The 20539-nt window shown below is 43.2% G+C and overlaps 1 protein-coding gene across 4 annotated transcripts in view; it reads right to left on the bottom strand.

The window, feature by feature from the left end:
• ATP8B (ATPase phospholipid transporting 8B) overlaps positions 1–20539 on the bottom strand; it is a 122489-nt gene that overhangs the window by 17517 nt on the left and 84433 nt on the right. For all 4 annotated transcript variants that reach the window (XM_089542946.1, XM_089542944.1, XM_089542947.1 and 1 more), the window contains 14 exons: positions 13196–13254; positions 12564–12677; positions 12338–12436; positions 10696–10830; positions 9761–9831; positions 9481–9563; positions 8136–8383; positions 6823–7037; positions 4600–4855; positions 2927–3089; positions 1810–1889; positions 1605–1706; positions 1294–1413; positions 817–914 (listed from right to left, as the gene is read on the bottom strand). In XM_089542946.1, the coding sequence (XP_089399072.1) occupies positions 817–914; positions 1294–1413; positions 1605–1706; positions 1810–1889; positions 2927–3089; positions 4600–4855; positions 6823–7037; positions 8136–8383; positions 9481–9563; positions 9761–9831; positions 10696–10830; positions 12338–12436; positions 12564–12677; positions 13196–13254 (1843 nt within the window). The remainder of the gene's footprint in view (positions 1–816; positions 915–1293; positions 1414–1604; positions 1707–1809; positions 1890–2926; positions 3090–4599; positions 4856–6822; positions 7038–8135; positions 8384–9480; positions 9564–9760; positions 9832–10695; positions 10831–12337; positions 12437–12563; positions 12678–13195; positions 13255–20539) is intronic.

Consider the following 20539-nt stretch of genomic DNA (forward strand, 5'->3'; position numbering starts at 1 on the left):
CCGAGCTTTGAGTGCCTACTAAGTCATGTGCTTGTAGCAGCAGCTTCTGCTTAACAAGTGCTACACATGCACACAGCAAGTGGAAGCACACTGCATTAGACCTTTACATAATACAGCAAGCAATGATTATAACCTGCAGGTAGCATGATGCAGCTAGGAAAAGCTGCAAGTAAATGCTGAGAGAGGCGATGTGAAAGCTCTAACCCCAGCAGCAGCATGAGATTGCCAAATGATTAATATAACAATTTTATGCAACACAACAATGTTGCACGACAGAACTGGACTTTGTTGAGTATTAAACAAGACTGCAAAGTTGTATGTTTCACTCCTTTGTCACTTGACCATAATGAACCATAGTGGATTAGCAAATAATGAATAGTACTATAAACATACCCTTGAGTTCCGAAACACAACTTGCAAAGAATTTAAATGCATTACTAGGGACAGGTACCATGTCCTTAAATCTCATGTCTTCTTCCACTGAGCTTACCGTGTAATCTCATGTAAGGGCCACACCCCCTTGTTTTGGACTAGACAATTGAAAAGAAAACAAAAGTTTCTAAAAAATTCGTGCATGGGCCGCACCTTCAAAATATGCGCCTGAATTTTAAAAAAAATGCGGCCCTTACATGAGTTTATACGGTATATACTTACAAGAAACAACTGTAACTGTGCAAAGTCTCCAGAACAAAACTGCAGTGTTTTATGCTGTGCTGGCTCAGTCCATGCTAGCAGCATACCGACTTGGAAAACCACCCACTTGCAGGGAGAAGTACGTATGCAGCAAATGAGAAGGTAACAGTGAAAAATTCTCACGCAGCCTGATGATGTTTCTCGCTCCATTCTTGAAAATAAGCTTCATCCAGATCCTTGTAAGCTAGGCACAGAGTACGCAAACCTTCGCCAGCGTATTTCTGAAAGAAGACACATATTGTAATTTGTAAGCATGTTCTAAGAGCATCAACACCTTCTTTCAGCATGTTCCCAGCACCTAATGCACTTCTCTATGGTTCTTATTAAACTGCAGGGAAGGTACAAGTGAAATTTAACATTAATATACAGTAAAACATCTAATCTCAGGTTTAAAAAATTTCCTGTTGTCTAGTTAAAAGCTGTAAACAGAAGACCTGAGACATCATTAGCAGAACTGTTCAGGTGAAAAATTTTCCAACAGATCATCTAGCAATCTAGCTGTGTATACTTCCTTTTGATTATAAATAATTTAAATCTACAAAGATTCTTTTCTAAACACGCTGTTTGAGAACACGCCTGATGTAAATGAAGAACACCCACATTGAGATGCTCAGTTGTTTTGATCTTGAGTGCTTCACTGCTTGGGTCAAGGCGCTCAAAAATTACAGAGTCAGCACCTTTGCAGTATAACTTGAGAACACCATTCCTTTTAACAATCACCTGGAAGATGACCACAAAGAAGCCTTCATTAGAAAGCAAATACAAAATACGGTACAATACAAATTTCAGTGAAACAATGCTAGCCATTTCTGACCTTCAACCAAGGCTGCAATTTTTTACAGCAGGAGCATTACGTTACAACATGATCAACTGCACTGCAAGGTACAACTAAACTGCAGTAGACTACTTACCGACATTCTTTTTCTGACGTTATTGAAATCCAAGATACCAAATAGCTCATAAACTTCTTCTTGGCCCCAAACTTCAATAGTAATGCTTTTTGGCGTTCGATTCTAGGCAAACGGAAAGTATAATGAAAGGAGAAGTGTCAGTTCCCACACTCATGAGTCTACAGTTCTCAAGACTTCACTGAAATGCCTGTCTATCGTGTCTTACCTTAAATACAAATCCAAAGTTTCGAGCAGCTGAAGTGAGCGCAGCTTCATCTGGTGACTGTGCCTGGTATTCTAAGCGGCCTGCAAGCCAGATGAAAACGAGTCTTACTCACAAAATCACAATACAAAATGCACTTATTTTAAATTAACAGTAAGAAACCTTTTCTTTCCTTAACGGAGACGCTAATATTTCCTCACACTGCTACCACCAAATTCGCAAATGTTACCTCTTAAACAACTGCATTTAAGAGGGGACGCGGCTTTTAAATCCCCCCAAAATGGGCAAAAAAATTTTTTTGATAACTGTTGCATTCTCTTGTATGCCTCGTTTTTTTATACTGTACCGAGGTTTCATAGCAGATCGTTTCGTGAAATGGGGTGGCTCTCCATTGCGGGGAAAGACTTGAACACTGGGTGTTTTTCTCAGTTACGATTTTCTGAATAGGTACTAACCTTGCAGAGCAGATTTCTTCGTGACTGCTTTATCTATTTTGACCTGATTTGTTTCATTGCACTTCTACGACCATAGGGCAGGTCAAGACATTTTTTGTTTTTCAAATTTGTGAATTTTAAATTTCTTGTATGGAATTTTCTTCTCACTCTACATATGTTAACGGACACTGTATCGCAAAAGTTCGTAACCAAAATTTGTGCTCCACGAAAAAAAAAAAATTCTAAGACTGTCTTGACATGTAGCGCATCAGTAGAAACAAAACGAATGCTGAACCAGTCTTCTGCCACATTTTCCCAACTCTGCAGCCTTTCCACAAGATTCAGGAGAAAAATGTACACTATAAAACAATTTTTCTGAGAATTTTTGCTCAAAGCCGCATACTCCCTTAACTGGTGCCACGTGGCTCACAAAATCGTACATGCAAGGTAAAATGCCAAGAATGTCAAGAAAAGTTATTAATTAAATTATTTGGAATCCAAGGACTATCACATCAAACTAGGGAAGAGAGATATTAAGAGCTGACATGAATAACAAGGCAGCGCAAGTCTTGGATAAAGTAACAAATGCAAAACTACTTAACCAGAAATGGCCCGAAATGTTGGCTTTTCAGAACACTTAGTTTGAGCAGTTACACTGTTTTACAAAGAAACTGAATTGTGCTCACCATCCTTCTCCTCAGACATTACAGTGTGACACAACGCTAGCAAGCGAAAGTATTCTCGAGCATCAGTGTCTCCAGCGATCACATCTTTCAGCAATGCCGGGTCATAAAAACGAAAGGCTGATTCATGCTCAGGGTTCTCCGAGAAGTCCACTGTCTTTGAGTTCTGCAATTTAAGAGACAAAGAATGTGTAAGCCTGGAAGTAAAAGTTGAACCATATAAATACACAACACACAGCGCACAGGAGAAAACCTTATTCTTGAAGCAGTGATGCAATTTTAATTGAGGAAGCAAAGCATATGAAAATATACATATATGTTATACCTAAATACACTTCACCTTAAAAAATTCGAACTATAGAAGGGAGCCGAATATTTGACTGAAGTATGCAGAATCCAAACTGTCAACAGCCCTTTCATGGGAATGAACCTTTATTTTGAATGAACCAGAAATCTAAATTAAGAGAGTTCACAATGGATATGATATTCACAATAAAGAGCTCTGTTTTCTTTTTTGCTCTTTTTTTTCACATTATGAACAATATGTTTCATCACTGCATGCTCTCATTCAACCAAGTTTTGTGTTTTTGCTTTGAATGCTAGCCTAATCAGTAACCATGTGCTCTGCCCAGGTCCATATCTTCCTCTTGATTTATGATATAGAATTGTTAACTCAACTTTGTACTTTAAACTGCACTGGTCTTTTTCTGTCTCTTAGGGTGACGTGAAGAGCTCAAATGCTTTTTCTACAATTGTTAATTGCACTATATGGCTTAGGAAGCTTGCAAGGTTTTAGCAAAAATAATGTAGAGGCCAAAATGAATCGCAAGCACTGCTTGAAACTAGTTATCATCCTGAAATCTTTAATGCACAAGTTCATGATAAGAGCAAATGAATTTGAGCCATCACTAATGCATTCTGGAGATACTAGGCAAAAAATTGGCTGGTGATTTAGCATTGCTAAGCACAAAATATTATGCAAAAGCATGGTTTTTGCATGTGGCCACCACCATACTTCAAAGCATGATTGTGTCCACTGACCCAGGGAGCCAGTTATGCCCCTTTCCTTTCCTCAAAACGAGCAGTCTACAACCTTGTCAACGCCAGTGCCCATGGACCCAATGAATGCAGGCGGCCTATTGCTACAGTGCTGCGTTTCTGCCACAACGTTGTAAACATCAACCCACCATGCAGCACTCATAGCTCAAAGTGTGACTGAGGTGTCTACTGACCCTGGAAACCAGTTATGAGCAATTCATTTCATTTTGCAATTCATTTCATTTTGCGACTATCTCAGAGGCTTCACGTACACCTGAGGATTTTGCGGGGTAGAAGGCTAATTAGTGCTTTTGCACTAAAACAGCAAAACTGCTTAGGAATACTGACGCTCCTCCAATGTCAAGCGCAGTCTGGGTGAAGTGGTAGGTCAGTGTGCCTCAAAGGAAAATGGAAATGGAAAGTCTTCTTCCATATAGCAAAGCAGTGCCCTATTAATGTAATTTGCATTTTTTTTTTTTTACAAGAAGCCTGTCCCTGATAACTTGATTTAATCATACAATTTTGCCAGAAACAACATTTTGAAGAACTGTGGTGAGAAGGTATTTGGAAAGAAAGATTTGCAGCCTCATTGTACCACTCCTGCCCTCAGAATACGGAGTAGGTATGAATGTACCCACCTCGTTGATCTCTACACTCTCTCCTGTGGCTGGATCGAGTATGTCTCCATACAGACGGCCGTTGATAGACGCCTTAATGAATGCCATGATATTCTGCGTCAGGGTGCCTGTCTTGTCTGAGAATATGTACTCAATCTGTCCCAGCTCCTCATTCAATGTTGTGGTACGTGCTCGCGCTGGAGCATCCTTTGGTGCATAGTACATTTTTTCGTCCCAGTTTATCCACAAACTATGGCAGAACCGAATCACTTCCACACTGGAATACAACAAAAAGCAGATACACTGAGACTTTAATAACAAATAGCATTAGCAAAGTAGTTGGCAACAGCCCAGCACGATGCATGACAGCTAGAAAAATGAAATAACGAAGGATCATTAAGTTGGTTGCATAAAACTGTTTTTTCAGAAACCCAGAAATCTTTGCGGATTCTCTAAAAAAAAGTTTCACCACAATGGCTTTAGAAAGCACAGCAGCAGAACAGACTATCATAACCTTTAAAGGTGCACTGAAGAGGAATCTGAACTCGTCTTTTTGCCGCGGGAACTCGATCTACACATTCCGAGCATTCTTAGAAACGTCGACTTATTGCCCTGTGTGGCCTATTTCCCTAATTAAATCGAATTGACGTCCGGCTCTCGCCTTTTTTTTTAAATTCTCCCTCGTACAATGGGCGGAGTCGACCAACGCGTGGAGTGCCTTGCAGCCAGCTCTGTGGAGGCTTTGCTTTCGCTTTATTTTGTTTTTTAGGTTTCCGTGAATAAATAGTTTCATTAGCAGATAATATAGCCACAAAATAAGCCCGCAGAAATAAAAATACACGTGGACTATTTGCTTCTACGGACTACTACGTATTACTCCGCCGATGGCAGAGCAGCAAGCCGCCGCGGGACTGGCTGAAAGGCACTCCACGTGCTGGTCGACTCCGCCCACCGTACGAGGGAGAATTAAAAAAATAAGGCGGGAGCCGGACGTTAATTTGATTTAATTAGGAAAATCAGCCACACAGGGCAATAAATCGAAGTTTCTAAGAATGCTCGGAATGCGCAAATTGAGTTCCCGTGGCAAAAAGACGAGTTCCGATTCCTCTTCAGTGCACCTTTAAGTCATAAGCATGCTCCACACACACTCTTCTTTTTGACAGAGGAAAAACGTGCCATTCTTGCATTCTCCACAAATTTCTTCCAAACTAGCAAGTTTTACCAAGCAGACACTTAACAAAGTTGAAATCTTGATTCTTTCTATTGTTCCTTGGCAGTTCTTTCATAAAGCAAACATTAAATATAGTGTGGTCCACACTTACATGGAGCCTTACGACTGTGCGGTAAAAAATTGATTTTGAAAACACACAACAACAACTTGGTTAACCAAGAATCTATCAACAAGAAAATGACATACGCAGTGCAAATTAAGGCCACGAATAAGTACACCCCACAATTAAGCTTCCATAATTGACTGCACTCTATATATGAACCAGCTTGGTCTTTTGCACAGCTTACGAATGCTCTCCCAAACAGCCCACCCTCAATAATTCAAACTGGGATGGGAACAAATGGCATACGAAATACGCAGAGTATGAATTAAAGAAAGCCCTTTTAATAAATCTAATGTAAGTTTGAATAAACCAGAAATTTGAACTGAGCAAGCTCAAATTGATGAGTGTTCACTATATGCCACAGCTGCAGAAGTCTGTGATACCAGTTAGTTGCTATTAAATTACGACTTGTTTAGAGCATGAGTGTGTGACATGACAAATTTGCTTTCAGAAATGAGCTTTGTAATTGGTTTGGAGAACGCAAAAAGTGAACACATGAAGGAGTGCCCAGCTTAATTGATACAAGTGCCCGGCCACAGCCCCAGTGAGTACATACAGCAAGTACAGAAAGAGATAAAGAGGAAGAGGGAAGGCAGGGATGTTAACCAGAAAGGGGTTCAGGTTGGCTACCCTCCACTGGGGAAGAGGGATGAGGGGATTTAAAAAGGGAAAGAGAGAAGGGGTGCGGGCCAAAGTCATAACTGGTCCCACAAGCCAGTCGCTCTCAGAAAGCTAAACAATGCCTTGTAGGCCTTGAGGGCAGTCGAATGGTGTGGCCACGGCCCCAGGATCTTATCTTCTGTTAAAGGGCAAGGAATGATGCGGTCCAAGGCACAATGCACCTCACGTCTTTCGGTCGCCGAAGCAAGTATAATGGCCCTAGTGGTTGCAGTGGGACACACATGCTCACCTGACGTAGAGGGAGATCGGGACGACTGTGTTGAGTACAATGGCATAGGAGAAGAAAACGAGCACAGCAATGGCAGTGGCACCGCCCACAGTGTTGTCCGAACGGATGACCTTGTCCCATGGAAGATAGACGCGGAAGAACTGGCCTGTAACTGTCTCCCACACACCACATGCTATAGTGCAGAACAGACAGATGCTGAACAGGAAGAACACAATCTGGAAGAGAAGACAAGGGACGCTATAAATGAAACTGCCTCTTGTAATCAGACTGAGCTGAAGGTGTCAACTGCAAACAAGATTTTCCATTGTGCTCACAAGAGCTACAGACACATGCGCTGCTCCCACAATGCAGTGCTCTGTTCATAAATGCTGAGCCACACTGCATCGTTTTCCTACTCCTTTGTTCTCTGGTTATGCTGTATCTCCCAGCAACACAGTATTGAAAAGCTCAGCTTAAAAAATTGGAACCATGGCTAGCAAGGACAACACCTAGGAAGCTTTATCTGCATTGAAACTGTCACCCAACATACATAACGTTCAGTAATGACAAAAATATGTAAGCAGCAGGTGCCTAACAAATGCTTTCTTTCTCAAAACAGAGTGAAATAGTATAATCAGCTTTGCCGAATAAACAGCGAGAGCTTAACTGACAACATAAACATAACAACCAAGAGACAAAAAAGCCCTAAATATGGCCTAAGTAAAGGATTCAATCTTCTAGTCAAAAATATGTGGCATTTGCAGTACCAATAGAGGAAATAGAAAATAAAACAGAATAAGAAAAGTCAAGAAAGGAAAGAGGATAAGTGAAAAATTACCTACACTTTACGTTCTAAAATTTAGTTACATAAAAGTAGGTGGTGAAAATGTGCATCATTTTTCTATAGAGCCTCCTCCCTTTTCAATGCACTTGGCCGATTAGGCCACAAGCTTGCGCATTCCTTCCAAGAAGGTTTTTGGTAGGCCATGAAGCCACTTTTGTACCACCTCCCGTGCACCCAGGGTTTCTGAAAAATTGACCGCCTCTCAAAGCACCCGTGAGCGGCCTGAACAGATGAAAGTCAGAGGGAGCTGTATCTGGCCTGTGGGGAGGGACCAGCCCGATGATGCATGCGCAGGCGACAGTATGATCAAGTGCATTGAAAAGGGAGAAGAATATGCAGAAAAATGATTTTTCTCATATCTCATATCTTTGTGCAAATAAATTTTTCTCATATCTCATATCTTTGTGCAAATAAATTGCAGAGCAAAAAGTGCAGGTAATTTTTTAATGCCCTTGTAGATTAAGGAGAAATGGGTGCTAGAGCAGCTTACGCCAAGAATAAGGACGTTGAGGAGCCGGTCCAGAGAGGTGCGCTTGAAAATGGTCTTGCCACTGTTCTGCATGAGCTTGGTGTCTCTGCCTGCAAACACCACAACCCCGTAGCACCAGTGGGTGTTCCGCAGGACACAGCCCCGCAGTAGCAGCTTGTCATTGTCCAGTGGGTACGTCTGACCCTGCCAGAACAGGGTGCCCTCATAGCGGCTCAGGTTGTTGTTCGGTGCCTCACAGATAATCTCCCCTGGGAGAAAAAAAAAATAAAGGGCCGAAGGAATCATTGTCATTTAATACAAGCAAAAGGATAACACTCCAATGCACAAGGCAAATTGTCCTGGCTAAGAACTTTGAATCCACTTTGAACTTTCCTCACATAACACAACACTGCACAACCACGAATGTAGGGTGCAGTGCAGAATATATACACTAAAGAAAAATTAAAATGCACCACAGCTAGAGGTAGGAACAATTCACTGTCAAACTGCACTGCATATGATCAAGCAGACTGTGTTGCAAGGAAGTGACGCTCTTGATGAGCATCTAATCTTGCCTCAATGTGCTACGCCTGAAAAAGCAGTGTCACAATTACCCTCAACAGTGTAAAATACTGCCACAAGGGCAGACACAATGATGGATCCTTGAAGAGGTCAATGCTTCCAATATTGACCTTCAAGATGTAAATATTCAGCAAAATGACAACCACACCATGAAAATGCACCAAAAATTGCTAGTTTCTGATGGGTCTCACTTTCTTTTGTGCCTATCAGCTCTCAGTCACATGAAGCACATAGCAAACAGGGGTGTGGGCATGTCCATGCGTGTGTGTATAAATATCTAATTTGTGAATTCGAAAAGTAAAAAAAGACCAGACTTCAAATATCAAATATCAGCTGTTTCATGTTTTTGACAATATAAGAAACAAAGAAAAAAAAGAACAGAAGAACTAGCAGCATAAACAAATCTGACTTATATGCTTCAAAGCATATTTTAACATTGTTTGCCAGCAGAAGTGAGGACAACAATGATGCAGCAGAGTGAGTGCTTAAGACTGGGTTCACGATCTGTGTAGTAGCACTGAAAGTAACCCATAGTAGCTGTTGGTAAGGAAGTTAAGCACACACCACACATCACTGTGATGCAAACACAGAGTTCCACAAAGAAAATAAAAAGGTTCAGGAGCACTAACTATGTTCGTATGCCTGAATATTTGACCTCCAACCAAATTCTATACAGAATCCTTGAACTCAATTTGAAATCAAATTACAACTATTCAATCTGTATTTGAGATCTCAAGCATTCATACAGCCTTAATAAAATGTAAGGCATACAAGCGTCTCTTACCATCAAACCTCCCCAAAAGCTGGTTGTCATTGCTCATCTCAGCTGTGTCAGGAGTGGCCTGGCGGCATTTAAGGTTGGTTTCGCTGCATGAAAGGAGAGGACACAAAAGCATATTGACACCAGAAGCATGGCAGATCAAGGTTTTGGTCATCAGCGGTGCCTTTTCCTTTCCACATTACTGCTGCACAAAATTCATGATGCAAACACTGCCGATTATAAAAGCAGGTCCCAAACTCAGTACAGCATGCAAATAGCAAACACATAGCAGCGGAACTCTCACCCATCAAGTTCAGCTGTTTCGATGTAACACAGGCCATTGGGTTCACTTGTAGACAGCAGCAGCAAGTCGGCCTGGAAATCATTTACAGAAGTGCTACAGTATTTGAAAACCACCAATAAATGCTTTTCTTTACATTTTTATTTCCTCAGCCAGCATACAAAAAAGATTAAACGAATGTATAATGGATATGAGTCACTTTATTTTCAAGTGCTAATCACTCAGTAATGCCACTGGTGCATAATATGTTACAGTGTAAACAGCTGCTTTCAAGCTCAATAACAAGAATTCAAGTGCTGCAATTAAAAAAATTATGGTGCCCCGACAGCCATGTAGAACAAGAAATCTTATAACGTTATGCAGTGAGGTGCAGCAACAAAACATGGCGCAACATAACTTCTGTAAACCTTTCTACGAGCTAAGCCATGTCAGTTTCTCATTTCAGCAAACGTGGAAACTGATGAAACCACACGCATGCATGCATTCACATACAAGAAAAGTTATTGCAATCTGCAATTTTGTGATAAAAATACTGCTGTTTTCACAGATAGATACCGCAGTCATTCAAAACCCGCTGAAATGCAAATGATAGCAAAAAAAAAGAAAAACTAAATGGGAGAGGAAGAAACAACTATATTTTTTTGACCTTGCAACCTATAAACAGAAAAACAACCGTCAGGTCTTTTGACCCCAACGGCTTCATGTGCTTGTCTAGAGTTGTTTGCTGGTATAGTGCTGACCTTTAAATTATGTGACACTGAGCCAGGAAAGGACAACGCTTGTGCCAGAGAATTGACAAATGCGCCCAAATAGTGCGCTATTCACTTGTGAGCAAAAAAAGATGCTAGGCCCCAAGATGAGAAGAGTTTGACCCGGACAAGCTAGGATGGCCCGAGAGCAGATAAGTTAAGCACTGAACAAGGCGGAGAAACACTTACAGCCACAAATTGGTCGTTCTCCATAAAAATGATATCGCCCACTTGGACTTTGTGCCAACGTTCCTCCACGAGCTGACCATTGCGAAGCACCTTGGACAGTCGGTTGTTGACTTGGTTGTCACTCTGGTGGCGTTGCTGAAGAGCACAAGGGAGCATGTTGACACGTGCTATGTAGAGGTCGGCATTTGAAATGTGGAAGCTGTTTGACAAGTTGGGTAAATATTTACGAACTGGTAACAATCACGCAGTGGAATCATGGCTTAACTGTTTCACTCTGTTAACTAGCAGAGGTCTGATTTCAGGCAGGGGTAATGTGTTGGCGACATGTGATAGCCATTTCAAAACTAGCCTTCCAGCATCAGCTGTGAAAATCCAAGAAACGAGATTTTCGCAATGATGCAACAACTACTGCAGAGTTCATTACCTATCATATCACCCAGAAATGACATTTTTTTCTTCCAAACCTAGCTTGCTCAGGATAAACTTTTGCAGAATGAGGATGCACAGTCAATGGTACATCTTGATGTCTAAAAAATTCACCATCCGAACATGACCAGTAATGAATACTTTAGAAAAAAATCAATGAAAATTGAGCTGGAAAGAAACATCACGGCTTTTTCTATAGTTCAGTTACTTCTCTTTTACTATTGAAGTTACCAGCACCAAGCATTTATTAAGGCTCTTCAGGAGTAAAAGAAAGAGGCCATTTTACATTAATCTAACTACAGGTGGCACCGGAGATTGCTGGCATGTTGTGTGCTCAGTAGCTGCTGCGATACTGGTATGACATTACAAAAGTTTAGATTTCACATGTCAGAGCTCAATGAGCCACTGTAACTTGACACGATTTTAAAATGCTGTCTTTATTTTCAATGCCTTCAATATGTTCAATTATATAGGTTTCAGATCTACAGCTAAGCCTGCTAATGCCTTAAGCAGAATTTTAGTGAATTAAACCTTGCAAAAGAGTATTGCTTAGTTTCAATAATGAGTAATATATTTTAGCCCTGGTACACACAAGAAACACATAGGGCACATCCTACTTAACTTCATTAGTACACAGAGAAAATGTGTGGGCCCCGATTCCTTGCCAGAACTGATGCTCTAAAAATGAATGAATTTAAGTGAAAAGTAGTTTGGCTGAAATTTTGCCTGCGTAAGCAAACAACAGAAAAGATATGCAAAATGCAGTTTTCATGAGGCTCCACAGTCTCATGAGAATGCTAGTGACTAGCCATCATAAAGTCTCGGCTTTCAATCAGCATGAACTCTTCAGCCAACATGAACTGTGAAACACCATGAACCAGCACTTCATCCTCAGGCAGAGGTGTGTGCCGAGAATTCTTGGCCTGCAGGCCCCCTGTTATCATCAGCAGCAGTAATGCTTGTCATTACCTGACTGTCATTTTCAACTGCTCCTTTGCACATGTCCACAGTAAAAGCCTCATTAAAGTTAGAACACCAACATTAACCTTCTATATATTTTTTTGTGTGGCTAAAAAGCACCCAGAATACACATGTGTGAGAAAAAGAAGAGTGAGCACACAAACTTCCAACTGGGTTTTGAAGTAATGCATGAAAACTGGAGCACTCTTTGTAGAAATGGTTCAAAAAAAAAAAAAGAAACAAGTTTCCTGCTTACAATATCATCAATGGCATCTTTCAGAGCTGTCAGAGACAGCACCACAACTAAAGGCACGGCGGTGGTCCATGGAGTTAGGGAGGAGATCTGCGGGATCATCTGTGTGCAAAAAAAAGAAAGTACGCTTGCACGGCGAGACTTCCATAGTGGACTACAGTGCATTAAGACTCCATGCAACTGCACAGCCAGTCAATAGCTCAGAAACAGGCAGCTCTTCGGCACTTACTTGCAAGACAAGGAGACATAGGAAGTAGAAGTTGGCGAGTCGCTGAAACTGTTCAAACAGGTTTCTCGGCAGGAACGTCAGGAGGGAGTACTTGGATGTCTTGATGTAGTTGTTCTGTAAAGAAAGAAAAGAAGGTGCAGAACTGAATTATAACACATGTGTAAACAAGCGGGAGGTAGCTTGCTAGCTTATTATAAAAATTTGGTGCCACTTTCGCCCAACTAAGACTAAAACCAGCAGCCACTGACCTCACTTACAACATAGCTAACAACTGCTACCCTAAGCTGTTCCACAATGTGCATAAACAAGGGTCCAAATGGCATATTTATTCTCTAAACTTTCGCACTGCTTCCATCTCCTCCTAACTGCCTTGCCATAAACCAACAGCCATGCAGTTAAAACTTTATAGAAACATTGCTTCACAAAAAATTATCCAGAAAACTTAAACTGGCCTTTCAGTAGAGGAAAACAATAATAAATAGCTGCACTTCTTAGCCAGCCTGATACAAAGAAAGCTTTTGCATAACGAAAGCTGCAGACAATAACAAAAAACTGGTCCCAAGGTAAGAAAAGCTTCCTAGTATAAATAATAAACCTTGCTGCTCAGATAGATAAAAGAGTACGCTACTTACAGCATAATTGAACTGGCTGTTGTACTCGGGGTTGTTAGCCCGAATGCGCCTCTCCGTCTCTGCAAAACAATGCACACAAGTCACATTAATGTAGGTGGAACACCTAAAGATGTGTCTGTGGCTGGCAAGCCACCTTTAATGGCAGGCTGACGATGCCTAAGCTGAAGTCATTGCTGAAAAATGAAACAAGAGATAAAGAAGCAAATCGCACACTCGAGAACAGTGCACTTGGCTCGCACGAACAATGTGCACAATTGGCTATAAGGATGTCATTACTAACGCTCTAAAACTAACCAAGACTGTACATGATACAAAACGTAAAAAGAGAGCTAGGACGCAATTTATGGACTTCAGAAAAGTAAACATGGCATTCAGAAGTAGTGTGCACCTGCACGCAAAGCTCATTACAAGAATTGACCCTTCAACCGCTAACCCCGAGCTGTATTTGTCGTGGAAGATTGTACCAATATCGACAATGACAAGTCATACTCGTCAAGCCCAATGTTCCGGTGCTCCCACCGCTAAAGACGAGTTACAGCCGTCAGTTGCAACGCTTGCAACTCTCAACACTAGAGGGCAGTAGTTGTCCATGAAGAAAAAAAAAATCTCGTTTCGTACGTTTGGCGTGTTTTTAACTTGACAAGTGTCATTTGAAATGGCGCCACACATGAAGAATGCTGGTGGCGGCAATGTCCCGAGAAAAAGAGCTGCTTCTTGGAGCAGTTCTGACAGCACCGTTGCTGACGATCTAGAATTTGTTTCCAATAGTGACTCTGACTATGCGAGCAGGAGACGTGTGCAGATGACGACAGGAGCGACAGCGACAATGCCGGTGATGCGTTGAGTAGTCCACATTAACTACTAATAATGAAACCTTGTTGTGTTAGGATGAAGTAACATCCATGCACTTTGCAGTATGTTACTTTGTATAGGATCAAATAAATACAGCACATATCAGTCAAATGTAACCCGTTACTATAGCATGCACCAAGGGGAAGCCACCCTCGAAAGCAGCATTATCATATTTAAATTTTGTGTTAATTCTAACTACAAACTAATGAAGTAATATATTTTCAGAATCAGAATTACATTGAAAAATTATGGCTACTAGCTTAAAAATATTTGGAGATTTTGGTACGTTTTTCGGGAATTAATTTAGTAGTTAAAGGGCTGAAGAAAAAAATTAATTGGAGGTGAAATTTACCAGATAAATGCAGTCGCTGTTTAGATCTTAACATCACTGAAATTTTAAACGAAGAAAAACTACAGAGATTCATGCACTAAACAACACTAACAGCAGGTTTTTACAGCTGTCAAGTCTTGACAAAAAGCATTTGCTCTTCAGTTTAAAGAAAGGATCACTGACAAAGGTAATATCAAAAACTTTTTTCCAGTCATTCATACCACGCACATAGAATGAGTGGAACGACCTTCCTTCTTCGACGGCCACCATCACCGATCATCAATTATTCAGGAACGTTATAGCTAACATTGTTTAACTAGGATACATTTTATACTATGTTGTCTTTTTTTTCTCTCTCCTGAACACTTTAGCTAACAATGTATACGTATGAGTCATGCTTGTACCTTGTCTGTTTCATTAACTCCAGTTTGTTAAACTGATTTCATTTTTTTGTAACCACTCCCCTCTGTAATGCCGTAGTGGCCCTGAGGGTATAACAAACAAACAAACAAAGTCGCACAGCAAAGTGGAAGCATTTTCTTGCAGACTCACAAATTAATGCAAGGTCAAGGATAAAGGCTGATTTCAGATTGGAAGAGACGGTTGTGACATGCAAAAAGTGCAATTATCTGCACATGAACTTTGCAACTGAAAATTCAGGGATACCACCACGCCATTGGGTAGTGCTGCAGGCTGATGCACATAATTAGCTACATTCAGTGCATCTTTGGTTGAGTGATAAGACTAACCGTTATCAAGTACGACATCACTGGGGATTCAGTAATTCTTTAGGGTTTAAAGAGAGATGGGTGGCACTGAACAGAACCCAAAAGGCACACTGGAATTCATCAGTGCAATTTACACTAGCATGGCAGGAACAATTCAAATGCTCTGACTTTAGTAGCATCTAAAAAATTAAAATAAAATGCCTGCTCCAAAGAAAGTTCGTTCATCATGTTTCCACTGCACTACCACTTTATTTTGTCCGATCACCATCAAGTGAATTTGATGGCATGAATGAGAGCATAGCATGCATCAGAGGATGAATTCCTTGTTCATACTGTCTCTAAACAATTACATCACAGGCATCGTTCAATAATTCTTTCAGATAATCCTTATGACATGAAATACTGTCTAGGCAAACATTTGCTTTCTACAACCATGAATGAAGAATGGACTTTTGTCTGAACCAGCAAGCCGATTAGGCTCAGAGTGTGCAAGACAGACAGAAAGCAAACAAACTGTGCCTTGGTGACATTTTCATAGAAAAAAAAAAAATGTTTACAAAGCTGGCCTTATCAACCTAAACACTACAATTAAAAAATGCAGTGACAATGAATAATCAAGCATACCAAAAAAAGTACTCAGCTAAGCCAATCAATCACTTACTTCACAATAAAATAAAATGAGGTGCAACATTTTTTGTTCAAACTTATAATCAAATACATAAAGCAGAAAGCAAAATAAATTTGGGTCAAGCACATGAACATAATGTTATGCCAAAGTCACTTGAGAGACAAAACTAAAACAAGACTGTGCGAGTTATCAACAAGTATAAGGTTTGGAAGCACAACACTGCAAAGCTGGTTCGTTCACCTAAAGTCACGAAGTTATGCTGGACGATGAACTGTCTAAAGTAACGAAGGGATCATGTTCACTTGAAGCCAGAGGCCAGTTATGGAACCACTATTTCAAGAAAAAAAAAAAAAACCTTCAGAGCAGTATTGCAAGAGTTCAAGCAACTCCTACCAACACAGAGCTTTTGTGTGCTGCATGCGTGTTCTCTTAATTTACTGCCATGAGGGCAAGAATAAAACTTCACCAACATTAATGGTTTCCGCAGTGATCATGAAACCTTGAGGGTTGCAATGAGGAGCAACTCTTGGCATAATTGCATGACTGCAGCATTTCGTGCAAATTTCTGCCATAACACACAAAAAAAATCAGAAACCAATATACATTATTTTATAAGATTATTGTTTCTCAAGCAGTGTAAGTTAGCAATGGTGGATCACTGATGTTAATAAAATTTCAGTATTACTGCACTTTATTAACAATGAGTTGGCAAATTTTTGCACAGAAAAGAAAACAATGCTAACATGCACTAAGATGTAACTGTAGAATGCAGATCAGAAAGATAGTATAGTTAGTGCTTATTCAGTAAATAACAAGAAAGCGGTGCAATGATATGTGAAGTTGCACAAATCAACATACATGTATACGGGCTGGTAGTGACTTGTGGCTGGGCATTCTAGCTCACTGACAAAGCCAACAGAAGTCCACATGTCAAATACTAACCAACTAAGCAGTGAAAAGTTCGATAAGCAATGGCATCAAAGGACTGAGCCACTGCTTGTATTACTGCACAAGGGCATGGTGCGGATCAAATGTGCCAGCATCAAAACTGAAATGAAGGAACTTTCAGGACTGAGGACTGGCACAAATGCGCTCCCCTAACGTGTCCACAATGCGCCGGGCAAAAAAGAAAAAAGAAAAAGTCAAGCGCGAGGAAACTCCATGCAATCAAGGGCGCGATGAAGTCTTCTAACCAGCAGCGATAGCAGTTTAAGCTCGCGCTATACGGCCGCCGCCTATTCAAAGCTACGGCTAGGACAGCAGAAAAAAAAGACGATGAAAAGGCGGTCAGCAGTGCTGGGTCTATGGCGTACTTCCACGCGGCCCCGCCGTGGTGGCGGCGGCGGCCACGGAACGCCCCCATCCGATCAGCACGTTGGCGGGAAGAAATTGGGGAAAAGGGGAAAGGGAAGGGAGCATTAGTCCAGTTTCCGGGACAGGAGCAGAGGGAAAGGGTGGTCCGGAAGCAGCAGCAGCACCCCGCAGGTGCGGTCCAAGGCCGCCCCAAAGCACGCGGATTTTCCCTCCATCTACACCTACACCTGCTCTTTTATTCACGCCCTCGCGACGACGCCGAAGGGAAGAAAGGCACCCCTCCCTTCCCTTTTCCTTCCCTCGCCGACGGCGACGACAACGACGCGCGCGGGTCGCGTGCGGCGCCCAAATCTGGGTCAGGAAGCGATGTCCCTGTCGTGCCCGGACGCCATCAGCTCGCGGCGCGACCCGTTTCCCTCCTTTCCAGCCCCCTCTCCCTGCTCCACGCGGCGGCCCGCGAAGGCGCCCCACAGATGACAGCAAACAGACCGCGACGACCCGCGCGAGCATGCACGTATATACGCGCCGACGTCGCGGCCGCTATTACGCCGCCGGGCTCTCCCCATATCGGCCGGGAAGGGAGCGGGAGCCGTAAAAACGACCCTGCCGGCCAAGAGAGAAAAGCGGTGTTTTCAATCGACCACGTATGCAAATCTCCAAACGCATCGCGTCGCCTACACAGCACGGTCTCGCCACCCCGCCCAGTCGTCTTGCCTCGTGCGCTTCCGTTCCGGCCGAGGAATGGGCGCGAGATCGGGCCTTTTGTTTTGAAGGCGCGCGCTATGTGCGAATCGCCAGCGAGTCGACGCCCGAACTCCATCGTTCACCGCGCAATTTCACTGGGGCACAGCACGGTTTGCTCTGACGCGGACAGTGACAGATTTAAGTGCGTTTGCTGGCACATCCCTGGCCAGTTGCCCGCGGTGCATGCACTTTGCTTCATGGACTCGCTTCTGCGCGCACGTGTCACGCGCGCGCAATTGCGCGACTACACACGGTATACTGACAGGGACCCACTCAACCCGCTCCGTCTAACAGCGCCCCCGGTGGGCGAAGGACTGGGGGTGTCCCTAACGCCTGAGAAGGATCGGCGAGCGTTTAGCGCGCCAATTATGAAAACCAGCTGGTTTCGCGGTTTCGCGCGGGGGTTCAACACCAGACCAAGGGAAAAAGGGTGGAATAGGGAAGCGCAGTCGGTGAGAAGCTCCACCAGCGGAGTACCTTCCCAAACTTCCTCCTGCCTGCCTCCGTACGGTCTTATCACGAGTGTATCCTGTTTGCACATACAGCAGTCGTATGAGCTGGTTGCTTCGCAGACAACGCAGACGGACGTGCACGCAGTGAACAGGAAACGCAGCGCGAAAAACGTTGACGTTCGCAGGTTTGACGACTAGGCGTACTGCGCTGGCTCCTTCTGTAATCATTCACTGCGTCCAGGAACCTTGGACGACACCACGAACAATAACAACAAAAAAGGATTAAATTAAGCGCAATGCGGCTGCAGGGATCTTCGCGTAGAGTCAGTCAAACTTTTCCATTTTGTACACACTTGCAGAAGTCAAAACAGCTGCTTCCGTGCATGTACCAGCTGCACACACACAGCACAGCAGTCCAGCGAGGAACACGGGGGCGCTCTTTGGAAATGTCTACAACTACGGTGCCATCACGGTCGTGTGCACGGGTGACGCCATGCTTTACCTTTGGCTCCGCGGAAGAAACGCGTGACATTGCTCTTGATCCTGGAGGTGGTGGAGGACCGGCGCCGGTCGATGTCCTGCACCACGTCGGACAGGCTGCCGTCGCAGGAGACGATGCCGTCGCGCAGCTTGTCGTAGTCAGACTTGCCGAGTAAGAGAAACGAAATGAGAGAGACAGAGAGATTGAAACACAATGACGCAGTTCCTTACTCCGCAGAACGGAAAGATGAACCACCCGTGGGTGCGTTTTCTGAATACCTTGTCAGCCAGTAAAGCCGCATTATTTCGTGCCGCTGCTAACGTGACTGGCGCTTGCAGTGGTGGCTTCTACGCGAGGGATTGATTCTCACTCTTCCATGCTATGCGTCTTTCCGTAGGTGCGACAAAAAAAGAAGGGACAGCTAGCCCGTGGCCACATTCTAAGACGGCTTTTGCGGCTCAAGTGCTCGGTGCGGGTACCATGGGCCGTCTCGGCACAGGATGCGACGGTGCAGTGGTGACTCTGTGTCTTGCCGAGCGACTTGTCTCGTCTTCTGAGCCCGCCAGGCTCTGCTGTGCATGCGAAATTGTCGTCGATGCTAATTGTGCCGTGCATTGCTTTTGCTCTGGTGGTCCCGAACGTGTGCAAATGCGTACCTCCCATTCTTCGGAAGCTCGGCATGCTTGGGTGCAGCGCGAAGGCGCCGGGAAGCTCGCTTTCCGGTCGCGACATTCCTTCGAAAGTGCTCTCTACGTTGGGCAGCAGAGTGCGAATCGCCCGACTACGGCGTCTCCGTGGAAACGGCAGTGTGCGCTACTCAGGCTTACTGGCGAAAAAGCAAAGCAAAAAAATCTAATCTTCCAAGCCGGCGGCAAAGTGTTTCCGTGTGTGGTCTCTCGCTGTCAACGGGCAGGGACCGAGCTTTCTTGAATCATGCTCCGCCAAAGCGCGCTTTCCTGGTATACAACAATGCAGTGCGACAAAGCCAACTTGCCGTGTAGCAAGTCGCGAGGGTGAGTTTAGTACATGGATCAAGTCGCTGCCTTTGCAACTCCCAAACACCAACCCCCAGCACATACGCCAAGTTTCATCATCACGAAGCTTTTCCACTTTACCAACGATGGAGCACAGAGTTTAGACATATTTTGGTGTCTACTATGGAGAACAAATGAAACGCAAAAGGGGAGACAAAATTAGAAAATTTAATCTCACAATCATCGCTTCAAAAGTGCCGTTAACGCTTTCCGAACTGATTACGGAACCGGATTGTATTGCTTGTTTTTCTGTTATTGTTTTTATATTTTATAGCGCTCGCGTTTGTATTTTATCGTTCACATTTATAGAGCGTCGCCCCGTATAACCAGCTTGGAAGAACTAGTTGCATCGCCTACCGGAAATGACACATTGCTTACGGCCCGTCGTTGTATATAAATTACACAACGAATTAGGGCAAAACCACACAAAAGCGCAAAAGCTCGAGTCGACTGAAAATTACAGTTCTTATTTTGCGCCCCCACCCCCTATCGGTAACATGTGCAACGTAGTCTTTATACTTCTGACGAGGACAGTAGTACGTGCCTGTAGACGGCCGCTTATCACGGCATAGTCAAGAAAGAAAAAGTATTCACACTAGGAAAGACAACGAGGGAAACTCCTGCTATGCGTACACCGCAAACTGCTGACAGCACAACAAAAGCAGCAAAGAATGGCGATTTCAGCTGCTGACTTGAACCGTCCCCGCACCGGTTGGTCAGCACAGATTAAACGTCGGTGCATCACTTTTCAGGAAGAAACGAATGAACGGTCCTACATTC

The sequence above is a fragment of the Amblyomma mixtum genome, chromosome 5, assembly GCF_055824585.1.
Source record: "Amblyomma mixtum isolate Tamu chromosome 5, ASM5582458v1, whole genome shotgun sequence".
NCBI classification, from domain to species: Eukaryota; Metazoa; Arthropoda; class Arachnida; order Ixodida; family Ixodidae; genus Amblyomma; species Amblyomma mixtum.